This window comes from Colletotrichum gloeosporioides (genome assembly GCF_011800055.1).
Source record: "Colletotrichum gloeosporioides strain Lc1 chromosome Unknown consensus_77, whole genome shotgun sequence".
Classification (NCBI taxonomy): Eukaryota; Fungi; Ascomycota; class Sordariomycetes; order Glomerellales; family Glomerellaceae; genus Colletotrichum; species Colletotrichum gloeosporioides.
The window spans coordinates 231,215-253,609 of NW_025544722.1; the positions used below are offsets into that span (position 1 = coordinate 231,215).

General features: G+C 49.9%; 8 protein-coding genes across 8 annotated transcripts; 5 read left to right on the plus strand and 3 right to left on the minus strand.

Moving 5' to 3' along the window:
* Positions 1 to 2,759: 2,759 nt before the first annotated feature.
* On the minus strand, positions 2,760 to 4,133 carry GCG54_00007769 (uncharacterized protein; the record flags this gene model as incomplete). Its single annotated transcript, XM_045407746.1, has 4 exons — positions 2,760 to 3,267; positions 3,323 to 3,708; positions 3,768 to 3,872; positions 3,930 to 4,133. 4 exons carry the CDS (start codon positions 4,131 to 4,133, stop codon positions 2,760 to 2,762), a joined length of 1,203 nt encoding a protein of 400 aa, XP_045259481.1.
* A 1,469-nt stretch (positions 4,134 to 5,602) lies between these two features.
* On the plus strand, positions 5,603 to 7,006 carry GCG54_00007770 (uncharacterized protein; the record flags this gene model as incomplete). The annotated part of the gene is made up of 1 exon (XM_045407747.1): positions 5,603 to 7,006. The coding sequence occupies one exon, from the start codon at positions 5,603 to 5,605 to the stop codon at positions 7,004 to 7,006; it is 1,404 nt and encodes a 467-aa protein (XP_045259482.1).
* A 1,014-nt stretch (positions 7,007 to 8,020) lies between these two features.
* On the plus strand, positions 8,021 to 10,200 carry GCG54_00007771 (WSC domain-containing protein; the record flags this gene model as incomplete). Its single annotated transcript, XM_045407748.1, has 5 exons — positions 8,021 to 8,281; positions 8,370 to 9,407; positions 9,460 to 9,502; positions 9,635 to 9,758; positions 9,819 to 10,200. The coding sequence occupies 5 exons, from the start codon at positions 8,021 to 8,023 to the stop codon at positions 10,198 to 10,200; spliced, it is 1,848 nt and encodes a 615-aa protein (XP_045259483.1).
* A 407-nt stretch (positions 10,201 to 10,607) lies between these two features.
* Positions 10,608 to 13,857, minus strand: GCG54_00007772 (Transaldolase; the record flags this gene model as incomplete). Its single annotated transcript, XM_045407749.1, has 4 exons — positions 10,608 to 11,853; positions 12,757 to 12,928; positions 12,990 to 13,712; positions 13,785 to 13,857. 4 exons carry the CDS (start codon positions 13,855 to 13,857, stop codon positions 10,608 to 10,610), a joined length of 2,214 nt encoding a protein of 737 aa, XP_045259484.1.
* Positions 13,858 to 14,579: 722 nt separating this feature from the next.
* GCG54_00007773 (High-affinity glucose transporter RGT2) lies at positions 14,580 to 16,130 on the plus strand (the record flags this gene model as incomplete). The annotated part of the gene is made up of 1 exon (XM_045407750.1): positions 14,580 to 16,130. The coding sequence occupies one exon, from the start codon at positions 14,580 to 14,582 to the stop codon at positions 16,128 to 16,130; it is 1,551 nt and encodes a 516-aa protein (XP_045259485.1).
* Positions 16,131 to 16,436: 306 nt separating this feature from the next.
* Positions 16,437 to 18,490, plus strand: GCG54_00007774 (uncharacterized protein; the record flags this gene model as incomplete). Its single annotated transcript, XM_045407751.1, has 5 exons — positions 16,437 to 16,582; positions 16,684 to 17,496; positions 17,547 to 17,588; positions 17,642 to 17,948; positions 18,002 to 18,490. 5 exons carry the CDS (start codon positions 16,437 to 16,439, stop codon positions 18,488 to 18,490), a joined length of 1,797 nt encoding a protein of 598 aa, XP_045259486.1.
* A 174-nt stretch (positions 18,491 to 18,664) lies between these two features.
* On the minus strand, positions 18,665 to 19,582 carry GCG54_00007775 (putative 31.7 kDa protein in traX-finO intergenic region; the record flags this gene model as incomplete). Its single annotated transcript, XM_045407752.1, has 1 exon — positions 18,665 to 19,582. The coding sequence occupies one exon, from the start codon at positions 19,580 to 19,582 to the stop codon at positions 18,665 to 18,667; it is 918 nt and encodes a 305-aa protein (XP_045259487.1).
* A 459-nt stretch (positions 19,583 to 20,041) lies between these two features.
* Positions 20,042 to 21,177, plus strand: GCG54_00007776 (Dehydrogenase RED2; the record flags this gene model as incomplete). The annotated part of the gene is made up of 3 exons (XM_045407753.1): positions 20,042 to 20,384; positions 20,465 to 20,858; positions 20,931 to 21,177. The coding sequence occupies 3 exons, from the start codon at positions 20,042 to 20,044 to the stop codon at positions 21,175 to 21,177; spliced, it is 984 nt and encodes a 327-aa protein (XP_045259488.1).
* Positions 21,178 to 22,395: the final 1,218 nt, after the last annotated feature.

Here is a 22,395-nt window from a genome sequence, read left to right on the forward strand (position 1 = left end):
GTGGTATGCGTTTAGTCCACATGGAAGGAGGATATAGCCAGTTAAAAGTATGCCGAGGCCGGTGATGACCTGAATATCACACATCGTAATGACAGACTATAATGCGACGACATTGTTAATTGATAGTAAATCAAGGCTAATCTTTCTAGCTTTGTAACGTCATGAAGGAAAACACGCCTCGTTGAATGCCGCTGGAAAGCGATCAGATCCATTGAGTGGAAGGTGGAAATCCTTGCGAAGGCGTTTGAGGAGGCGATCGTCAACGGGATTTGGCTGCCATCGCACCTTGCCCGTAAGCCTACTATCAGTCTCATGTGTTCGCAGCGGGCCTTCATCTGGATCGAATGCGAATATGTAGTCTGCAATCACCAAAAGCAATACAAAATATGCCGTTCCCAAGAATCCGCATACAACCTGAGACGGACTTAGCCACCAGTCCAGACCAGCCTAGAAGATACCATTGGGGAGATCTACTTACTCCGTAGCCTGATATGTCAGCATAGGGCTTAATCTTTATGTTATCCGTCTCTGCGCAATCAACGTAAGGACACCATTCCTGAGATCCCGCGTCCGACATATTTATATCGACGGCTTAGATTCTGGAGTCCATGTTCAGAGCTGAATGCTATTGTTGATAGATACGAGTTCGCATGAAACATGAATATGCCAAATGAAGTTCAACTCCTAGATAGTAAATAATTCTAGCAGAAATCCGTACCGCTGCTGCCTGCTCGACGTCACCATCAAGACACATTACACTGAAGCTGACGTCAGAGAATCCATGAGTAGTAACGAGGCACAGCAAACGATTGTGCCAACCCGCTCATTCAGACCTTACTCAATATAAAACTGCACTTTGATCCCCACCTATTTCAGTAGCTTTTGCCAAATCATGTTTTACAGAGTCTGGAAGGATTCTCGAGAGGTGGTGTTACGAAAGATTGATCGTGTGATATCTCGAGCATTTTGTTGAAGCAAGACACAAAGAGTCTGCATGGTCTATGAAGCCATCGTGAAGTACATGTATTCAGAAATACTAGACAACCTCTGTGCCCAAACGCTTGGAAGCAAATGTGAGTGTGAGGCCAGGAATGGATAAGTCTGCTTTGACAAAAAAACTGAACTTGAAGCAGAGAACCTCTGGCTCTGTATGATCTCCACCCTGGATCAGCAAGATCCTAACCGTTCCCCAAGGAGTTGCCATTGAGACCTCTTGTGAAATGTGAGGATGGCCTCCCAAAATACCACTAGGCGTCTGTATTTGCTTGACTTTTGAATTTGGACGGGGTATCTCGAATACAGCATTGCTCATCCATGGCTCTAGCGAAATCTGTTCATGCTGTCGAGGCGGCAATGCGGAGTTCTGTTGGGTTGGCCTACTTCGGGCCCAAATCCGGTTCGCAGACGAGCCGTGAGCTTGAATCATCAGCCGTTCCATGATGCTGCTAATAAATCTAGCGTTTTCGTCTGGAAGGATAAGTGAGGTTTTAATCGCTGCATCGTTCAATGCCATCAGCAGCGCTTTCTGCATTAGCATCAACGGCATAGTGAGGTCGTTTTGCACCGGTTCTCGAATTTTGATTTTGCTCTTCTCGAATTCGACGAGATTTATGGTTGCTAGGTCTTGCATCGGCACTTCTGGTCGGGATATGACAGGTGTCAATGACGGTGAAGTGAGGAGTATTCTCATCTCATCTTGCATTCTTTGAGTTGCCTCCGTAAGCTTGACAACCTTGTCGATCTCTTTGCGAACAACAATATCGTTGCGCCTAGGGAATCTTTAGCAGATAGGTTCTTGCTATAGCCTGCAACTGTGTGCCGACAATAGAGCGCTGTGATTACCTTCCAGTGACTGAAAGTGCAGAAGCCAGCGAAGTCCTAAGATGATGCAAACGATGACAAGCTTCCTTGGTTGTTGACTCTTCCATGGCCCAGCGGAAAGTCTTCGTCATCTGATTGAACCAACCGTCGCATGGAGATACTTGTGCTGCCAACAGGATCTTACTCAAATGATCGAACTCTTGGCTGAAAAGGGTAAGAATCGTCTTGATATGCGGCAATGAGTGTCCATCTTCGAGAACGAAAGCTGAGCTATGGTACTCTTGAAGAAATATTCTTGCCCCTGCGACAATTGATGATGACGTTGTGATTTCTGCGAGGAGCTGTGCTTTGGATGTAGGCGCAGCTTTGCAACGTTGGTAAAGCTCATAGAGTTGTTTGCCGCTTTTAAAGACAACATCGGCGAGAGATATCATTCCTGAGATGTTGGCAGCCAACGAGAGACGATCGCCGTCATTCATTATGTCGATTTGAGAGCTATTGTATGAGCTTGATACCAGCGGTGAGAATCGGATCCTTGAGGTTGCTTGTCTGTGGAACCATCCCCGCCAATTCGTTCAACGTTACGAAAAGAGGAGATAAGCATGCGTAACCAATCATGGAAGAGTCTGACAGATGTGGAAAGAATTCTAAGATTCCCAGCGTTTCTGTTATTTCCTGCCCCATACCACACCAATTTGGTTACTGCTTAATATTATGCCGCAAAATTTACCAACCGCTGGCAGCAATGCATCTCTTCTAGGCCTAACTGTAGAAGATGTTCATCATGCCTCATGCCGTTGTCTCATGCCAAATTTGCAAGTTTCGCTTTGATTTTTGAACAGCCATCACAGCGATGGTTTAGTATGCTGGTAGAGACCACAATGCAATACAGCATGCTTCTAGTAACATATGATGCTTGGCAATCATGATATATTTGACTATCGAGTTCTCAGACTTTCCTGTACAAAACTAGATTGAACTACAATGGACCGTCCGTTGATGTTCTCATCTGACCCCGAAGCGGCAGACATACTCTTCCCGACACCGTCTCCCGCCGTTATTCTGTTTGTGAGACCTATCTCGTCTCCCTCTTCGTCAAGCTTCACTCTACCATCTCCACCACTGCCAAAATTGAATCTCGAACCTCCATACGTGAAAAGTGCACCAGCTCCTTTTTGCGAGTTACCCCCTGTTCCCCCCTTTCCCGATCTCCATGGTGCACTGGCTGATGATGGGCCGGACTGGCCATTACTCCGTTGACTAGACGATATCTTGTGGCGGACGAGATGTCGCAAAGGTGCCAGGTGGGGAAGGCAAGCAGATACTATTGCAACTGACGGTTCGATTGCAGACCAGATGAACACGGGGCCCATCATCCAGGTAACGTCCGAGGACTTGGAGAACTTGTCGAGGTACCAGATTCGAACAACACTGGCGACGCAAACACTATTGACTATGTCAGCCATTGAATTTCCACGCAGAGAAAAGGGGCTAGTCGCACAAGCTACCCAGAAGCATGATGCTGCATACAGCCAGCTTCTTTCTCCCCGACATCTGCAATTTCAAAATTTGTGGTATCGGAAGGAGTAGAACTATGATGTCGTTGATCATGTTGATGATACCAAGGGCGAGGTAGAATGTGTTCAGGTCGATGCATGTCCCTTGCGCTCCAACGAATTGGTCCCAGTAAAAGTGCAAGGGTTTGCAAGCGTTGCCCATAGTTCCCCAAATGACGATCGGATAGGCAATGGAGAGGAAGTAGCCCGTAATCAACGACAATCTGAAGGAGGGCACTCTTGAGATGAAGACACGCTGGTAAAAAAGGAGGATGGAGATCTTAGTAGCGGCGCAGGCGGTGCCATAAACAAAAGTGTAGGCGTACAGAATCTGACCGCAAAAGACTGTTGTCAGAAATGAACGCGTTATCATCAGAAGCGCCAACTTACCTGGAAGACCTTCGTAAGACCAGGGAGCGTGAAGGACCAGATATGGTTGCCGGCGCCATATGTACCGCCGGCGATGCTAAGGCCGACCGTCGCGCCGACGAGGAGCTATCACCAAAAAGGTCAGTCCAGCATTCGGACCCGTCTCGTCTTGTAGGAACATACCAAAGACCCAACGATAGCCCAGTCATCGGCCTTCAAATCATGCCCTTGAAGAATCCTGGACAGAATTCTCAAAGCCACAGCCGCAGAAGCGAGGACTGCGAGAACAATGACTGCAGCATTGTTTTGCGCGATGCTGCTTTCAGCAATGTCGATACCGTCCGGCGGCGGTCCAAATACAGCAACAATGTCTGCATTGGGTTCCATCATCGAGGTAAAGAGATCGAGAACCCGGCACGAAGCAACGCCATGATGAATGGGGGCGGAAAGACATATTTTACGCCGCACATAATTCCTCGACCACGACAAGAAAGATTTTCGTCATGCAGAACCGAGCAGCTTCGGCGGGAAATGGCTGCGGCAGAGTCTCTACGCGGAAGGAACGCCGGTTGCGGGGAAAGAAATTCTGGACGCGAGTCTGAGCTGGAATTCGAAGATTGGGCTCGTGCTGGCTGTTGGTCGTCGTTATCCCAGACGTAGTCTCCACAACCTTGCAGATTGGTTGATGAAGACCCAGATATTCAGTGGTTGTGGGATACAACTTCCGTGCACAGTCACATTCGGATCGGCTCCTCTCTTAGCACGAGAAAAAGATGTCGTTGGCCGTTGGTTCACATCGTATGATACTCTTGTGGCCTGTTCCATAAAGTGGAACCGTATATGCATGTGTAGTTTCTCCGTACAGGGAACGAATGCACAGACGAGGGGATGCTGTTGGTTCTCCTCTGGAGGCGGCTCGAGCTGCCAGGGTCCCAGGCATTTCATGACGACGATTCTGCGGTTGGCCCTGGTATATGCAGCTCACTGTAGCCCTTGAAATGTGATGAGCATTCTTCACATGCATCCGGAAGAAATGGACGAACAAGTGAAGGGGGAGGTCCGATGCATTGTAGACTTGAGGTTCTTGAACACTTCGACCTACCCCTTGCGATTTTGGAATTCCCAGATCAGTGGCATGTGTCGAAAAACAAAATTACACCGCTCGATCTTCACACATGTAGCAATGAAGAAATCAGGGAGACACAACGATGCCTCCATCTCGATACGGTTATGTACGTTGTGCTTGAGCCTAGCCGCTGTCATGTAAGGAACTCTTTAGCATCTTGACGGGTTGCGGACGGGGAAGTAATTCCTAGCGGGCCGACTTGGCTTGCATGGATCGTTAAGCGGTGGTCAGGGTGTGACTCCGTTGACAAGGATCTCCAACTTCTCCGGTCAATATTCAAAAGCAGTAGGCGATCTGACGATGTGTTGCGAGCAGCCATTGGCAGTTTCAAAAGAGATTAGTAGCTCGACTCACCTGAAGGTGCAATGCAAAGAATAATGAAGATGTTCTGCATGCTCAACAGTATCCTGTCGGTCTTGCCCCGTTTGGAATGGCGGGGATGAAATTCGGTCCACTTGTTGGTACGGGGGTGCAGGCATCTTCAATCCGTACACCATGGCGGTCGTTGGTTCTTGGACGAACATACAATGAAGTGATTAGAATGTACGTCTGAGGCGCAGCACAAATGCGTCGGAGGAAGTCTGGCCGACCCTCTTACAACTCAAGACGGCGAAACAGGCCCTTCAACATTATGTGCTGTCATTAAATCAGTCTTGCCCCTCTCCCTACCCCTCGACCGTTTTCACTGATTTCTGCAAAGCGAATTATTTTTCGACAACCTATCATTACCATGGGCTCCCTATCAGGATGGACAGAGATTCCCGATCTTACGCCTCTTGAGCGTATCGGTCCGAAAGGCTATCTTCGCTATGTCTTCCCGTTCCAACTTCCTGATGACTACGATCTCGAGGAAGCAGCTTCGGTACTCCGCACAGGATATGAAGCCGCCCAGAGAAGAATTGCAGTTCTCGATTGCGAGGCTGTTCCAAACCCAGACGCCAAGCAAGCCGGTACTCTAAAGCTACAGAGATTGCGCTCAGGCGAAGTAGAAGGCATCGCCGTCAAGGACTTGAGAAAACCAGGGGCCTTCCCGATGACCTATTCGGAGCTCAAGTCCAAAGCATTCCCTGTGTCTGCTTTCGATGCGAACACCATCATGCGCCGCTCCGTCTGGCCCTCTGCAGGGGAACGTCTTCCTGTCTCTCTTCCCCAAGCCAACTTCATTCAAGGGGGCATGATTCTCTCCTGGTGTATCTTCCATATGTTTGGCGATGGTAACACCTTTCTCACCTGGACCAAAGTTTGGGCGGAGGAGTGCCGGCGTGCCCAAGGCCTCGACATCACCGACCCCTTCAAGCTTGACGAGGCTCTAATCAGAGACCGTCAACGCATCATGAAGCCCTCTGGAAAGAACAAGGGCAAACCCGAGGACCACCCGGAATATACCATCCTCCCGTTTACACCCCAGGGCATGCCACCTAACATGCTCTCCGAGGCCCACCGAGGGCAGGTTTTCTACTTCTCCCCTGAGTCTCTGGCCAGACTCAAGGCTGAAGCATCCCCTCAGAATGCGACAGAACCAACAAACCAGAAATGGATTTCCACCAATGATGCTCTTTCTGCCCTTCTTTGGCGCACGGTCATGGCTGTACAGTCTCCTCTTGAGACTCTCGAAGGCGACCCAGTATCCGTCTACAACATTGCCATAGATGGCCGCCCGCGCACCGATCCACCGGTCCATCCTCACACTATGGGGTGCTTCCTGGGCTATGTTGCGGCGTCCGCTCCGATTCGGAAGATGCTCGGCTCAGCAAGCCTGGCTGACCTGGCAATTTTGGTCCGCCAAGCACTACTCCGAGCAGGTAACCAGTTCGTTGACGATGTTGCGACGTTAATCGACACCGTGGAAGACGTCAACCGGGTTCTTCCTACTGCTTTGCTCGATGTTCCGGGTAATAACTGTATTCAGAGCTCCTGGGTCAATTTCTCATTGTACGATGTTCAGTGGGGCCCATCTCTTGGTAACAGCATTCAAGCTGTTCGTTCTCCACATGTTGGAGTCATCAACGGGTTGCAGGTTGTTCTGCCGATCTTGCCGGATGGTGGAATGGAGATTCTCGTTGGTGTTGAGGCCAACTGTTTGGATAGGTTGATGCATGAGCCTCTGTGGATGAAGTTCGCTGAGCCACGGTGAGCTCCATTGCTGCTTGCATTTCATTCATCGGGCGTTTCTTGGAATAATACAGTTTTGGTATTTTATCGTACTGGTTGCAAATTCTTCCTCAAACATCTTGGTGATTCAAAGCAGCGCGACTCTGGAGGAAAGGAGTGATGCCCCAGTTTTTGCGTCATTATAGGTTAATCAAGAGGAGCTTAAGCAAGGCCTTTTCTCTGTCAATCAAGCCTGCTGAAGGCTTGAAGCCTAATATGGTTTGCGCATTCTCTGAATCGTTTGAATATTTCTTGGCATTTCCTGTCTGGAGCTCCCATGGCTCGCGTTTCAGCTTCTTCTGAATAATGGAAAAACTAGAACACGCTACAAAAACAACTTGATTTCCCCAGCTTGACAAAGAACACACTTAGCAAACCCGCTTATTCGTTGCTGGCTATTCGTTTGGGCTTGGCGCTAATGCTGAATCCGGACTTTGATGCCCAATGAATCAAAGAAAACATTAATTACCTGAGGAATTGTTAGTCATAGCTGGAATTGAGCTGTGGTGCAGATCACCGTATAGTTCAACAAGTGCCTCGCAATGGGAGTGACACAGCCACACAAGTAACTGCCGTTAGTTATGGCCACCTACCACTCGAACGTCGAACCGAGAAGACCGGTTGTAACAAGGCAAGCCATCAGAGGGACAGTTTTAACGTTAGACTCCCCGTACGAAGGAAACCTTCCTATTGCGGCGAGTTTTGTCGATGATCAACTTCTCAGGGCGCTTTCCTGGGCACCAATGATGTTGGCTTCGAATAACTTAGCATCCAGACTTCTGAGTGCTTTTCACTTCGCGCAAACGTGGCTTTTTGGACGCTCAGCTGGAACAAAAGTCGGCCCTACGAGGTGGCCAATTCTGACCCATCGACTCTCGTCGCGATCATAGTCTCATTGATAAGTACGAGTACCGCAGCCATTGACATAGCGGAATGTTGTCCATTTAGCCTAGTCAGCAACGCGGCTCCCCCTCTTTCACTCATTTCCACTTCCAAGATGCCTTCTTTTTCAGTTTCAACTCTTGTGTATCTTCTTTCGGCGTCTGGTCACGCCGCGTACATTGCAAAACGCGAGGTCAATGTCGGAGCAAATCTTCCAAATGGATGGACTTACAAAGGCTGCTACACCGATGGACCTAGCCGTCAACTGGCTCGAGCCAACTACGCGGATCCTTCCATGACAGAAGAATCTTGCGTCAATTTCTGTCAAGACCATGGTTTTCCTGTGGCTGGTGTTGAGTATTCTTCAGAAGCATGTGTTTTCTCAATCATTTTACTCTGCTAATGTCATATTTACTTTATGACTGTCGGCACCTTGTTCTCTTCTCGCTGACTTCGTAATCCAGTGTTGGTGCGACTACAAGATCCCCGCCGAACGGAAGCCTGAGACGGACTGCAACATGGTCTGCAGCGGCGATTCGACAGAGTACTGCGGCGCAGGCAATAGGTTGACCGTCTTTTCCAATGGAGGTACTAGCCCTGCTGTCAATCCTGGCCCTTCAGGCTGGACATTTCTCGGTTGCTACACGGATGGTGGCACCCGAACGCTCTCATATCGAGCAAGTATATCAGGAGGCGGCTCTGCCATGTCCGTTCTGCAATGTACCACTGCATGCACGGCTGCTGGCTTCGCGTTTGCTGGAGTTGAGTACGGTACAGAGTGTTGGTGCGATGATGCCATTCGAGGGGGGGCCTCAAGTGCTCCAGAAGACGACTGCAACATGCTATGTGGAGGTAACAACTCGGAACTCTGCGGCGGACCCAACCGTATCATTCTCTACAAGGGGGCAGTTGCTCCAAAGACACCCAGCGTTTTGCCCACAGGGTGGAAATTCCAAGGCTGCTTGAAAGATAACATTGGCGGCCGAAGCCTCGGTGTTTATGTCGGTGTGGAAGGTGGTTACACGAATGTTGCCAATTGCATTGCGGCATGCGCTGCAGCTGGCTACACCTTGGCTGGTGTTGAGTACGCGCAAGAATGCTGGTGTGATAACTCCATCAAATTTGGTGGCATCCCTACCACTGACGGCTGCAACATGCCCTGCAAAGGAAACACGGCGGAGATGTGCGGTGGCCCCGATCGACTCAATCTCTACTCGCTTGCTTCACTGGACCTGGACTTCTCAACAACGTCGTCTTCAGCCATTGTCATTCCGTCTTCCAGTTCGACAACTACTTTGCCAACATCTTCCGCCTCAATGACGTCTGCCATTGCGCTCTCCTCCTCCATTTCATCTATTGGCACCACTCTGGTGACTCCATCAACCACACTTATTTCCGTTGCTTCTACGACGACAACCATACCCACATTTTCAACCACTTTGAGCGTTTCCACGCCTAGCTCAACAGCTATCCCTCAAGTTTTTCTTTCAACATCATCCACTGTAAGAACTCAACATCTCAAACAATATTAACGCCAAACGCTGAATCAAACAGGCTCCTGCCCGCGCAGCAACGAGTGCTTGCACCAGGACATCTCGTAAGTCACTTCAATCACTCTCTAATTATTTGAACATTCAACTGACTTACTCTTAGCTGACAGTATGTCTCCCCTGGAAGAACTGGGTTAATCTCATCTTTCGCAAGTTGAAGGTACTGACACACAACTCAGGTGCTTACGTCAAGAACGCTGGTTTCGAGAGTGGCCTTGCCAGCTGGGCTTTTAAGGTTACATCCGGAGACGTTACGGCAGAAGTCATCACTAACAACCATCCAATGGGCGGATGTTCAACTCTGTAAGAACCCCACGTTGGGATTGCCCATCCTGAGCACAGCTAATTCTAGCCGCGTTTTAGCATGTTGACACCCCGTTCCTCTCCATCTGACGGCGTGCGCCGGGTTGTCCTCCGCCAGACACTTGCCGGTGTCAATATCACTGAACCAAGAGCATTTGCCGGCTTCTTTGGTAGACTAACTAAAGCGACGATTGATGATGGCGGTCCTCAAATTACCGTCAGCTACGGCAGAGTGCGCATTCACCAGTGGGATGCTTGTGGATCTTCTCAGAACAAATGCAACCTCAACGCTCCTGGTACATTGGGCTATTACAGAATCGTTACCAAGCTATCGCTTAGTCTCGCCGCGGCGAAGAACACAGATATCGTGGTGGAAGTTGTTTGGAGTGATACTAATGGAAAGAATAACCCAGTCCTCTTGGACGACATCATCCTCCTATGAGGAACGTTGACCTATTCTTTGTTGATAAAGATACCTAGATAATTATGATGAAAGACCTGCTTTGAAAAGTTCAATCTGATATGGTTTGTAGACGTGTCGCATGCGACGTTGCGCTGTAGGCTACCTGATACATAAGTGTTTGCACACCCTACCAATTTGCGGAATTCATGTTGACACATTCCACAAGACATTCGGACACTAAAAGGTCGGTTAACATGCACCGTGAACGTCAGAAAGTCACAGTGTTGGGATGAAGGTCCTCGGAAGAATTTACAGATAAGGCACAACACTGATGCTACATAACTTTCAAGTCTAGGTATGCTTATGCTACCACTCAAACGCTTGGTGCCCATTTACAACTCAATCCATAATCCGAGCAGACATGTACAATGGAATGTTCGTAACACTTAATGTCCATCAGCGTTTAATCCCAGCACCTTCTCGTCTCTTCCAACAACAGGCTCGGAGTTCTTGGCTCTCCGGGGAGCCAGGCTAAGTTTTCCAAGAGAAGCATATCTCACAGCACCCCCTGCAGCTGGAATATTGTTTGCCAAGCTCCTCTTGTTGGCAAATGCCAGGGTAGCAAACTTGATGGCTTCCTTGTATGCAGCAGGAATCCCAAACTCGTCGCTAGTCACGAGCTTCAACCCGTGCTTCTCTACCTCTTCTCCGAGGTTCTTCATCAGCGTCGCGTTCCGAGTACCGCCCCCAGATGCCACAACTCTTGTAACCTCCGTTTTCGGAAGGATGAAGTCTGTCAGGCTCTTCGTGATGGATATTGCCGTAAATCGTGTCAGCGTTGCGAGGAGATCTTCGGTGGATGCCGCGGAGTATCTCTCAAGAACGGCATCTGCATATGCCGCGCCAAAGTCAAGACGCCATGCGGACCTTGGTGGTTTCCGCGTGTAGAAGTCGTGCTGCAGGAGCTCTTCATGAAGTTTGGGGATGACCTTTCCTTGCGCTGCAAGCTCGCCATCTTTGTCGTAGCCTCTCCCAGTGCGAGCTTTGGAGATGTGGTCGATCATGACATTTCCCGGACCTGTGTCGAATGCCATCATCTTGCTCCGGTCCGCATTAGCAAGTTGCAAGTTTGCAATTCCGCCAATGTTAAGAGTGACCGTCGGTCCATCATTCCGAAAAGCGACAAAGTCGAGGTACTGCATGAGTGGTGCGGCAGAACCACCAAGGGCGTGGTCGAGAGGTCGAAACTGGGTGACCGTATCGACATCGGTTAGAGCGGCGACGACACCGGATTCGGCAATAAAGAAGCCGCAAGGAAATCCTCCTTTTAGCCAGCGGTCCACAAGACTCTTGTTTCCACTTAGAACATACTCCCTCTCTTTGACACGGTCTGGCGGCTCTTGGTAGATGGTCTGGCCGTCGTAGCCGATGACATCGATGTCTTCGGGCTTCAGATTGTTTCTCTGAATGAGGTCGTTGGCTGCCTCGGCATACAGCGCACCGGCGGCGTAGTTTAACCGCGTCATTTCGAAGATGGTCAAATCATTGTTGAAGGCTCGCAGTATCAACGGTTGAAGTTCGAGAGGCCAGTCTACCGTTAGACCGTCGATGTATTGGGGTCGAGAAGGGTGGCCGTCCTCCGCGATTCCGATTTGGCAAAGAACGGCATCAACACCGTCGAACGACGAGCCACTGTTCAAGCCTACGATGTAGGTCATTTTGAAGGCGCTGTGAAGAGAACGACGTGATGTGGCTTGGGGGAGAGGTGAGACCGGGTGCCTGTCTGGGCCGCCCTCCCGACTTATACCAAGACAAATGCTAGCATCGGGCCGTGGTTTGGGAGATCTGGAAACAGGATCATTCCCCGTCCAGTTTCCAGATTACCGAGCAATTATGTGGGGGTTGACAGCTTCCAGATCTGATCACATTGCCACATTAGGAATCGGAGCATGGACTAGTTCGCTAGCCCATCGGGGGATCCCCCGAAGAGAGGGGAAGTCACACAAAGCCAAGTGGAGACAACTCGCAGCTGATGTTGCACGCTGCGGACGTGAGCTGACCTATCTTACGAGAACTGCAGGTTGCAGCCGATAGAGAGCCTGTTAAATCGCTGCAAGTCATACGATTCGGGAGAGTACATCCGCTCAGATGAACAATACAGAATATGCCAAGAATCGTGCTCCTCCAGATGCAAGCCTTGATAGTCTTCGCAACACAAAGAGCCGCTAACACAAGATGAACGCCAAACTCCGCCGCGATTGGAAACCTCGTTGATCCATTCGGGTGCGAGAAAACATACCGCCTAATTTCTCGTGTGTCTGCGCGACTATACTTTCTATGTACTTGATAGATCATGAGATTTTCCTTTAATTGGAATGATCGCAAATCGTCGTTACGAGAGCCAACGACGATACCGACGACAACAACGGCGGAAATGTTCAACGTAGAAGTAGTAATGATAGCGATGATGGATGGCAGTGGCGACGATAGCAAGAACGCAGAAAGAGTGGTCGCTCTATCACAGGAAGGATGGGGCGCCTCGAAAATAATCATCGAAGATTATGAGTTGTCTTTTTGCGATAATTCTAGCAAAACTATCCCACCTGGAGCATCTTTGACAGTAAAAGTTTGAGCTTTTCCGTGTCTTCGCCAAATTTTCTCATAGCCTCGGCTGACTTTTCAACAGCGCACTCGTCACTATTGAAAGCCCATCTGAATGCTGATTCATCATTAATGAAGGAAGATTTATGCAGGTTCATATGCCGTGCTAAAGAAAGTTAGCAGAAGACTTTGGACTCTGGTTGGTTACTATCAGCAAAAGCGCTTACCAGATTCTAGCGTCAATCTACGATCGACAGGCTCAGACTCTTGTTCCAAAGCCTCAAGAATTGCCGGCGAAGCTGTCAGCAGATCGATACCCGCTAGGTCTCGAATCTGCTTGGTGCTGCGGAAACTGGCAGCCATCACCTTGGTCTTGAAACCGTACTTCCTCAGATAGTTTTGTATCTTCGAGACAGTCTCAACACCCAAATCATTCGCAATACCGTGCAACTTTCCCCAGTCTGTTATTCGCCCGACGTACGGTGCGATGGCGTCAACGTCGGCCTCGGCTGCAGTGATAGCCTGGACCAGTCCAAAGACCACCGTAATCAAGCAGCTCACGCCATGCTCTCTCTGTAGCACACGCGCAGCTTGAATGCCTTCCCAGGTGGCACTGATCTTAATGCGGACTTGACTCTTTGGTACACCCTGTTCATGGTAGAGGTCGATGATGCGCAAAGCTGCGGCGATAGTGGCCGCAGTGTTGAAAGAGAGAGTGACGTCCACTTCGGTGCTGACTTTGCCAGTCAACTTAAAGATTCGCGTGCCAAACTGAACGGCAAGATGATCCACTGCCGCGGTCAAGCGCTCAGAGGACGAGATGGTCGAAGGCAGCGCATTCGCGTACGCGATGGTGTTCGATATAAGTGTAGCGTATGATGTATTTTGTGCTGCTGAGTAAAGGAGACTTGGGTTAGTTGTTCCCTCAGAGGCGTTGAACTGAGAGATTTCTAACTTCCAATTAGCAATTTCTGTTCTGCTTTCTGATAGGGAGCTTCAGGAGTGCGAAGTAGTCGACTTACTGTCAAAGTCGGCGGTATCAGCAATCAGAACTGTGCCGGCATCCTGCAGCTGCTGTAAAGGTCCAGTGCCCATGATGATGTTTTCTTGCTCGCTGCGAGTATATTTTAGATGCACTGGACAATAGTTGCGAGGCAATGGGTTGAAAAGCTTTAGCAGTGTACTTGCTGGCATAACGAACAATCATCACCTAAGCAAATGTGGAACATCAACCTGGCAATGCAGTAGGTAAGTCATGGTACATCTTCATCATTTCAAAATTAACAGCAATCAAAATATAACTGATAGCTGATGATAAAATGTCGGGGGATGGTCCGTCGGATCAGTCCCCCGTCGGAGCATCCCCCGGATGATGAGGCCAACCAGGACACTCCTGGCTTCAAGCACAGTATCGCGTCTCACCAAATCACTGACTAAGTAATAAACATTTGCTGCGACATTCTGTATAACCATCACTGTTTAAGCTTCAAGGCACGACTTACCAATATTAGCAGTTTCACTAGTCTACCGGAGCGTTCCCCGATTAAACAATCTGGGCCCCCCGTTTTCACAGTTCCTTTCCCTAAGCCTTACCCCAGACTCGGACAATGTGTACCCCAGTGATCCATTCCTTACGGGCGGGGCTAGTGGGCTTTAGTGGTCTCTAGTGTTACGGGCCCACCAGATGTCAACCTGCCATCTACAAACATTTATCGCCAAGATGCCATGACTTGATTGCGCCGTTCGCTCAAGAGTTTGACATCGTTCAGCGATCTCTGTTCCGGTCGTTTTCGAAGCGTTTTCGAAGCCCTCTCGAGATGGGCATGTTCAACATTGACTGGCGTCCTAACGCCTGGGCCCTGGCGTACTGCGGGGTCTCGACCTTCGGCGCTCTTTGTTATGGCTACGACCAGATTTACTACACTGGCCTCCTGGGTATGCGACCGTTCATCGACGATTATGGCACGGCGACCGATAGCAAAGGGCTCAAGGCCCTGACGACGTCCTTTATGTCGCTAACAGCTTCCATCATTTATGTCGGCGAACTCGTTGGCGCCCTGCTTGCCGCTCCGATCAACGATCGCTGGGGTCGAAAGGCGGTGTTCTACTTCGCCTCTTCCTGCATCATTGCAGGGGCAGTTGTCCAGCTTACCGCCCACGGTATCGAAGGCCTCATCATCCTCGGTCGCATTTTGATCGGTCTCGGTGTCGGTCAGTTCACGGTCACCTGCTTGCTGTACATCGGCGAGGTGGCTCCACTTGCGATCCGGGGGCCTGCACTCATGATGTTCCAATTCATGCAGTCCTGTTCCCAACTTGTCGGCTCAGGCATCACCCAGGGGACCGAGGCGATTCCCAACAAGAACGCATACCTGATCCCGATGGGTCTTTTGATTCTTCTCCCTGGGCTGATGATCATGGCATTGCCGTTCACGCCAGAGAGCCCGACATGGTACGCGACAAAAGGACGGCTACCTGAAGCCGAGATAGCTTTGAGAAAAATCAACAAGAGTCACCGCGACTATCAACCTGCTTACGATATTCAAGTTTTAGACGAGGCGGTCAAGAAAGAGGCTGCCTACGCTGCAGATTCTACCTGGATTTCTCTTCTGCGAGACCCAATCGAGCGCCGCAAGCTGATTTACTCCTGCGGCGCCATGATTGCACAGCAAATCAACGGCATCCAGTTTTTCTATTCCTATGGTGTGGTTTTCGCGCAATCAATTGGCATCAAGGAGGCCTTCACAATTTCGCTTATTACAAATATTCTACAGGTCATCTCAGTTGCTGTTTCAGTTGTCCTTGGTAACAAAATTTCCCGTCGCAAGAATCTCCTGATTTGCACAGCCGGCATCTTCGGTGCGCTTGTCGTTGTTGGAGGACTGGGTTCGCAGAGAGCTCCGTTCTCCAACGGCACCAGCGCTGCCATTGTGGTTTTCTCATACATCGTGATCGTCTGCTTCAATTTTTCGTTGGGCCCACTGGCTTTCACAATCGCCTCGGAGATGGCAGTGGGGCGCAACAGAAACAAGATCATGTCTTGCTCAATTGTCTGTTTCTTCCTGACTGTTTGGGTCATTGCTTTCGTTTCCCCTTACTTGTACTATGACGCGAACTTGGGGCCCATGCTAGGGTTTGTCTGGGCAGGGACGACCATTATCACGCTCACATATGTCTGGTTCTGTGTTGGGGAAACGACGGGCCGAAGCAACCTCGAACTCGAACGATTTTTCTTGGAGAAGGTTCCGGTTCGGCAATGGAAGAGGCACCGCTTCATGGACGTGGCTGGTGCCGAGGATCCCAAGTCCGTGGTCCATGTGACTGAGAGAGAAACCCTGAGGAGTGGAATGTCCTCTGCTGCTAAATAGCATCGGCCCAGGCCGATAATCCTACTACAAGATGCCATAAAATACATTTGTATTAAGCATTGAAAACATTTGGATCTTTCAGGATCTCACCGACATTTCCCAGCCACGAGGGCTTGTTTTTGACCTAGAATTCAGCTCTGGGTGACGTAGGCTAGTGACTTTTACACCTTGACAAATGTTAGCCGACGTTCCACCGATTGACTTCCCCTCCCCCTCCCAGTCGTTTCAATGTTTCTACTTTCACCTTTCTCCACCAAAGAAATTGAAATCCAATCAGTGGTTGCGTTGCCATGATGTTCCGCGAAGATGGCGCCTACGCCCAAGACAAATCTTGCCTGCGATACCTGCCGTCAAAGAAAATCGCGATGCGATGGCGTTCGTCCGATCTGCACCCATTGCAGAAATGCGGGACGTGAGTGCACCTACAGGCCAACCCCGACAAGCCTAGAAGCGTAAGTGATCTCAACTACCAGCCATTATTCAGGATTCGCAGGTGTACTTTGCCAAGGAAGAAATGAGGGGGGGTCGAGCCCAAACACTAAGACGATCACAGGGATAACTATGTTTTGTCCCGGTTAACACACGTAGAGGCACGCCTCAAGCAACTCGAAGAGAGATCAGATCACAGCCGTCGTGCAAGCGAAGGACTTGCGTCTACTTGTCATAGTACTCCGAGCGCGCATGCAACCTCATCTCAGCATTCCTCTCTCGTCAAGTTTCCAGAGCTTCACACTGCAGCCGCTTGCAAAATGCTTGTCTACTGGCCCAGGATCCGTATCAATTTTACCGTCCCTGGGATCTCAGCTGCAAATTATTTGTCCGAGACTGATCACTCAGACGCAACCCTGCTCAGCTCCCTCTCGTCAAGATCTTCAACCCCAACCTTGATGCTCTGGCAAGTGTCTCGAGTGCTCGAAGAGTTCTACGATAATACTTCGAGTAACCTACCAGTCTACATCTCGGAGTTGATTCAAAGTTGTCCTAAGCTTAGTAGTCAGTTTGTGGCTAACAACCTGCGAAACATGTTTGGAATGGACATGGACTCCTTGGATACTGTTCTTGTGGACATCAAACAGCTTCCGATCTCGATATTACTCGTTCTTTCCATCGCACTAAGATCGGCTGATAATAGTCCCCTCAACTTGGGACCAGAGCTACTCCTGGCGCTGTCCGAGGCCAGCTTCACAAATGCACTCCAAAGTCAATGGACTTTGCTCTCTGTTGTAGACGAAGAACGGATACCACTGTCTCTTCTTATGGCCTACTGCTTGATGTATTTCTGGGCGAGACCGTTTCATGCACTGGGATTGGTACAGTCACTAGACCCGGTAATACGCACTTTCTCTATGAGGAATGGAGACGAATCGTACGTTGTTACACAAGATCAATGACCTCATCTTACTCACGTCTCCACAGTCTCGGAAGGCTCTACTACAGACTGCACTACATCATTGAATGGTCAGTGGAAACTTTTGCAAGCCAGATTTCCTCGGAAGACTCATATGTTCTAGTGATATCCTTACCGAAGTTGATGGCATACCATCGGATAAAACATTCGAGGTGCTTACCAAAACCAACGATGAGTCCATGTCGGGCTTTCTGGAGAGCCATTTGTGGCTTAGAAGCCACCTCAATAAAGTACTCCAGTACCTTTACAGCACAAGCAAGGCATATGCCCAGCCTCACGAACTTGCCGATCTGGTTTGCAACTTGTCCGCGGACCTCCGGGGCTGGTTCCAATCTCAACCTTTGGGCGCCCAATTCGCACGCGACGCCACAGCATTTAGCATGAGCGTTCCCACCATGCCTTTACGAAAAGTGAGCGAGACTCTTTGTTAAGAAAAAGATCCACTGACATTCTGTGACTATAGAGAGAAATCGCACTACGATACTTCGCATGCGCCTTTCTGTTACATCGCCCCGTATTGTACTTCTTCCTCCACAAGGACATGGAGTACACGGTACGACCCCCCGACACACAAGCGCTTCGCTCCGACCAAGCACCCTGGATCCTCGAGTCGTGCCGCGACTGCATCGAGGGCGCCACGCTCTTTGTACACTTCTCATGCATCTCCATGGACTCTCAGAGCAGCAAGATGGAACGATCATATCGCAGCTGGTGTGACATCCAACTTCTGTTCGCGGCATATTTAGTTCTGGTCCAGGTCAAATCTGTTCCTGCCTTGGTGCCCATCTTTCGGGTATTGGGAGATATGGAAAATCTTCTCGACCAGGCTGAGCGTATGTTCGAACTGTTTCCCGTCGACTCGTTGAAGATCCGCAAGAGTTTGGAGGTCCTTCGCAGCCAACGCCAAAATCTGGACGCCGCTTCACCGGTGTATTCGCACGGTTCGGTGTGACGTTTGGATGTTGATGAAAATAACAACAGAGCTTCTACAGCTACATTTGAGAAGCAATACTAATTTAAGTGAAGTTAAACGTATAAACTTAATGACTAAGTAACGTAAATGTGAACTGTTGTGCCTACTATACAGACTCAGCCGTTGTCAATATTTTCCCAAATCGATAGCACTTCACATCATCAAAACACGCCGCAAGAACTGTTTTTGCCCCTCAACATTTTTCTCGAATGATATCCCACCTTTGTATAAGTCAAAGTGCCCCCCTTCGACTCTGAGCGCCTCTCCTAGCGGCGCTCGCTTTACACATTGTTCTGCTGCTTCCAAAGACGCTTCATGATCCCACGTCGGCAAGACAATCAGGTACGGTCGGGTGCTCTTGTGAACTTGCAGCAGCGGCCGGGATAGCACGATACTCAACAAAGATCTCCCAGCAATCATGTTCGGCCAAGATTCCCCGTTCTCAGGCTCCAACCTAGACCAGCCCTCAATGACCTCTTTGGAGGCCATGATAGCCGTCGAAGACCCGTCGCTCACCAGCTTGACATACTGTGGCTCTTGGAATCCCACCAATGAACCAACAATGTCTGCAGTAGCAGTGACTGCCAGTCTCAAAGACCGCAGTAGCGGCATTTGAAGGACACCCGCGGGGCCGTCCACCAGAGGACACTGAGAAATCCCGGCAACGAGGTCATGATCCTCACTCATGAGCGCTGTGACATGCATGCCACCAAAACTGCTGCCCCATGCAACGATGCGGGAAGAGTCGACCCATTCGCTTTGATCTGGATCCCGCACCCACTTGAGAACGTCTCGAAAATCTTGCAACTGGTGTTGGACGTTGAGAACGTTTCGTGGGGTGCCTTCGCTTTCCCCAAAGCCGATATAATCGAACGTCACCGCCACATATCCCTCTGAAGTGAAGGCGCTCGCGAAAGGAGACAAGCCCGCAGCTTTGATGGCTCCAATACCGTGGCCCATTACAATCGTTGGAACGGGTCGCTTGAGTCCATCTGGTTTATATATCGAGATGGCAATTTTCTCGTTTTTCCGGCTGGACCGAACGAACCCGTCTTCGATGGTATAACCCATTGTGACAGGGGTACTGACAAAAAAAGGGTGACCTGTTGGGGAGTGTTCACGAGATTTCCTTACAACGCAAGTTCAGTGCGTGCTTGGTATTCAGACTCGAAGTCGATGAAGAATGTTAGAATCACTAATCATTACTATGATTTGCGCTGATCTCGCTACGAGAGCCAATTCTACAATTCGAGATCTTCGCACAGACGAAATTCGAAGTTAAACCTCGGCCTGAAATGCGGAGTATCACATCGTCTGACGTCGCCCTGATGAAAGCTTAACAGGCGCAGTACGGCAGTTGCGGGGAAGACGTTGAACGGAGCCCGGACCCCACCTTCGGAGACGCTGTCCATCCGTCCATCCGGCCTGCATATACACGATAGCCCTTTGAGCTCGCTGTTCACGTAGTCGGGAGTGATAACAACTGGTTAATTGTTGATTGAGGTTGCTGGGTGCTTTCGCTTGTTCATCATGTCGACTCTACTCAATCTTGCACCCTCCGGCGTCACCGGACGAATTCCCGACCTGCTCCGCTTCTTGAAGATATCCAAAATCTCCAAATCGTTCTCTCGAAATGGCTGGGCAAGATATGCCTTGGCAATCCTACTCGGTTGGACAGCTGTGAAGAAGGCGAGCAGAGCGCTGGGCGATGCCGCCTTGAATAACTACAGCCACGACAAGTATGACTGGAGACGGGAGCTGGTGCTGGTTACCGGTGGTTCCGGTGACATGGGCGACATGCTCGTACGCAAATTGGCAAAGAACTGCGTCAAGGTCGTCAGTATTGACATAGTTCCTCCAAGAAAACCACTGCGTGAGTTCATCAACTTTCACGTCTTCTTATTCGTCCTTCTCTCACAGGGCGATTTATGCCTCATCTGACCGAATTTTCAGCGTCCAACGCATACTTCTACCAAGCGGATATCACCAAGGCAACGTCCATCAAGGAGGCCGCTGACCGGATCCGGCAAGATCACGGAGACCCCACTGTCCTGGTCAATAACGCCGGCGTCATGAAGATCTCCACTATTCTCGACGAGACGGAGGAGCAAATCCGCCAAACCTTTGACGTAAACATTATTTCCAACTTCCTCCTGATCAAAGAGTTCCTCCCTTCAATGATCAAACGCAACCACGGTCACGTCGTCACGATTGCGAGCATGGCCAGCTTCGTGACCGGCGTGCAGAACGTTGACTACTCCTGCACCAAGGTCGGCGCTCTGGCCCTCCACGAGGGGTTGGCACAGGAACTTCGGCATCGCTACCATGCACCCAAGGTCCGAACGAGGTGAGGCCAAGCCCGGAAACCCTAGCTAGATCATTTCGGGAGACGAGACTGACGCGACCCCTCCGGGAATAGCATCATTCATCCAACATATGTGCGCACGGCTCTGATTGACAGAGTGCACAGCTCAGGAAAGTTCAAGGCCTTGCTGCTTGAACCTGAACATGTCGTACACCAAATCTTCAAGCAAATCATGTCTGGACGTAGCGGGCAAGTATATGTCCCCAAACAGTACTCGCGTGCTGCGGGAGCACGCGGGTGGCCGCACTGGGCCCAGGAAGGCCTCCGGAATGCACAAAAAGATGTACTTTTCCACGGTTAGCCGGTTGAGCAGTACAAGGCATGTGAGGGCATGTTGAGTGAGCTCAAACTGTGCTTGGCTGTTTTTCTTATGATTCTCAACGACAGAATGACGTTCATTCACCTTTAGTGCATCACTAGTTGTGTTGGCTTTGCATCATGTGTAAATATGGATCGTAAATAATGAGGAGACTTTTCTGGTCCCAAGCGCAAACAAGAGTGAGGGTCTGGAGCGACGCCCAGGACCCACGTTCCCGACCCATTGTAGCAGTCTTGTGGTGCTTTTCGTAAGGTAGCATCGAAACCGAGCGACAAACACAGCCAAACGGCAGTTGTGTGAGTCTTTGTGAATTCCATTATTAGATCACGGTTTTCTGAGTTGCCTGCATATTTCTGGACTCAGAAACTCCCTCGGGAAATCATACTACGCCGCTAAAATAGTTGGTTTTCAATCATCGTGGGTGGAGTGCTTGAACTAGTTGAGTGTAGCGCCCAGGCCAGTACAGTAAACGGGGCCTTCAAGGCTTGAATTTGGCATCAATTTAATTTAATTACAGAATGGAGAACATCGTGAACTGTAAAGTTAAGCCTAACGTTTGTTCGAATTAGTGAAATGCTTGTGTTGTTGGCCTCCAATGACTGCCGTCCCAACCACCGGAAACCCCATATCGACACGGGCCTCAGAGAGCCATGTGTCTCCCACATTCCATCCGTTCAAACTGCGCCTTTACCAATATCATGACTTTCTCTATAGCTACGCCGCAAAAGTCGTTCGTCATCGCGACTGACGAAGGCGGTGTAGCTGCGCAATGGGCCAATAATCTTTCGACATTCCATACCCCTGATCGTCGCACCCTTCAGCTCACCTGGCCGAACTTCCACGATGAGTTCTAGACGTTTGAAAACCCGAGCTTCGATCCATGCGGTCGGTCTGAAGTTTTCAGCTGAAGAGAAAAAGGAGGCTCCAAAAATGACAGGATTTGCCGGAATCCGACGTCGACCCCGGAATCTCCCACATCACGTGTAGATCGGCCGCGCAATCAACGGCCCCCGCTGTCACATCAGAGTCGAAACATGGACGTGTGGGGTCCAAAGAGGATTGCGAATCTACAAGGCAACGTCGGAGCCAGAAACCCCCAGCTTCCCGTGATACGTCTCCTTGTTTGCACCCTTTTCGCGCTTTTTCTCCGAAGAGACTGGGTTCCCAAAACAAGCTCCCGCCGCCCCACAAGGCTTTGGC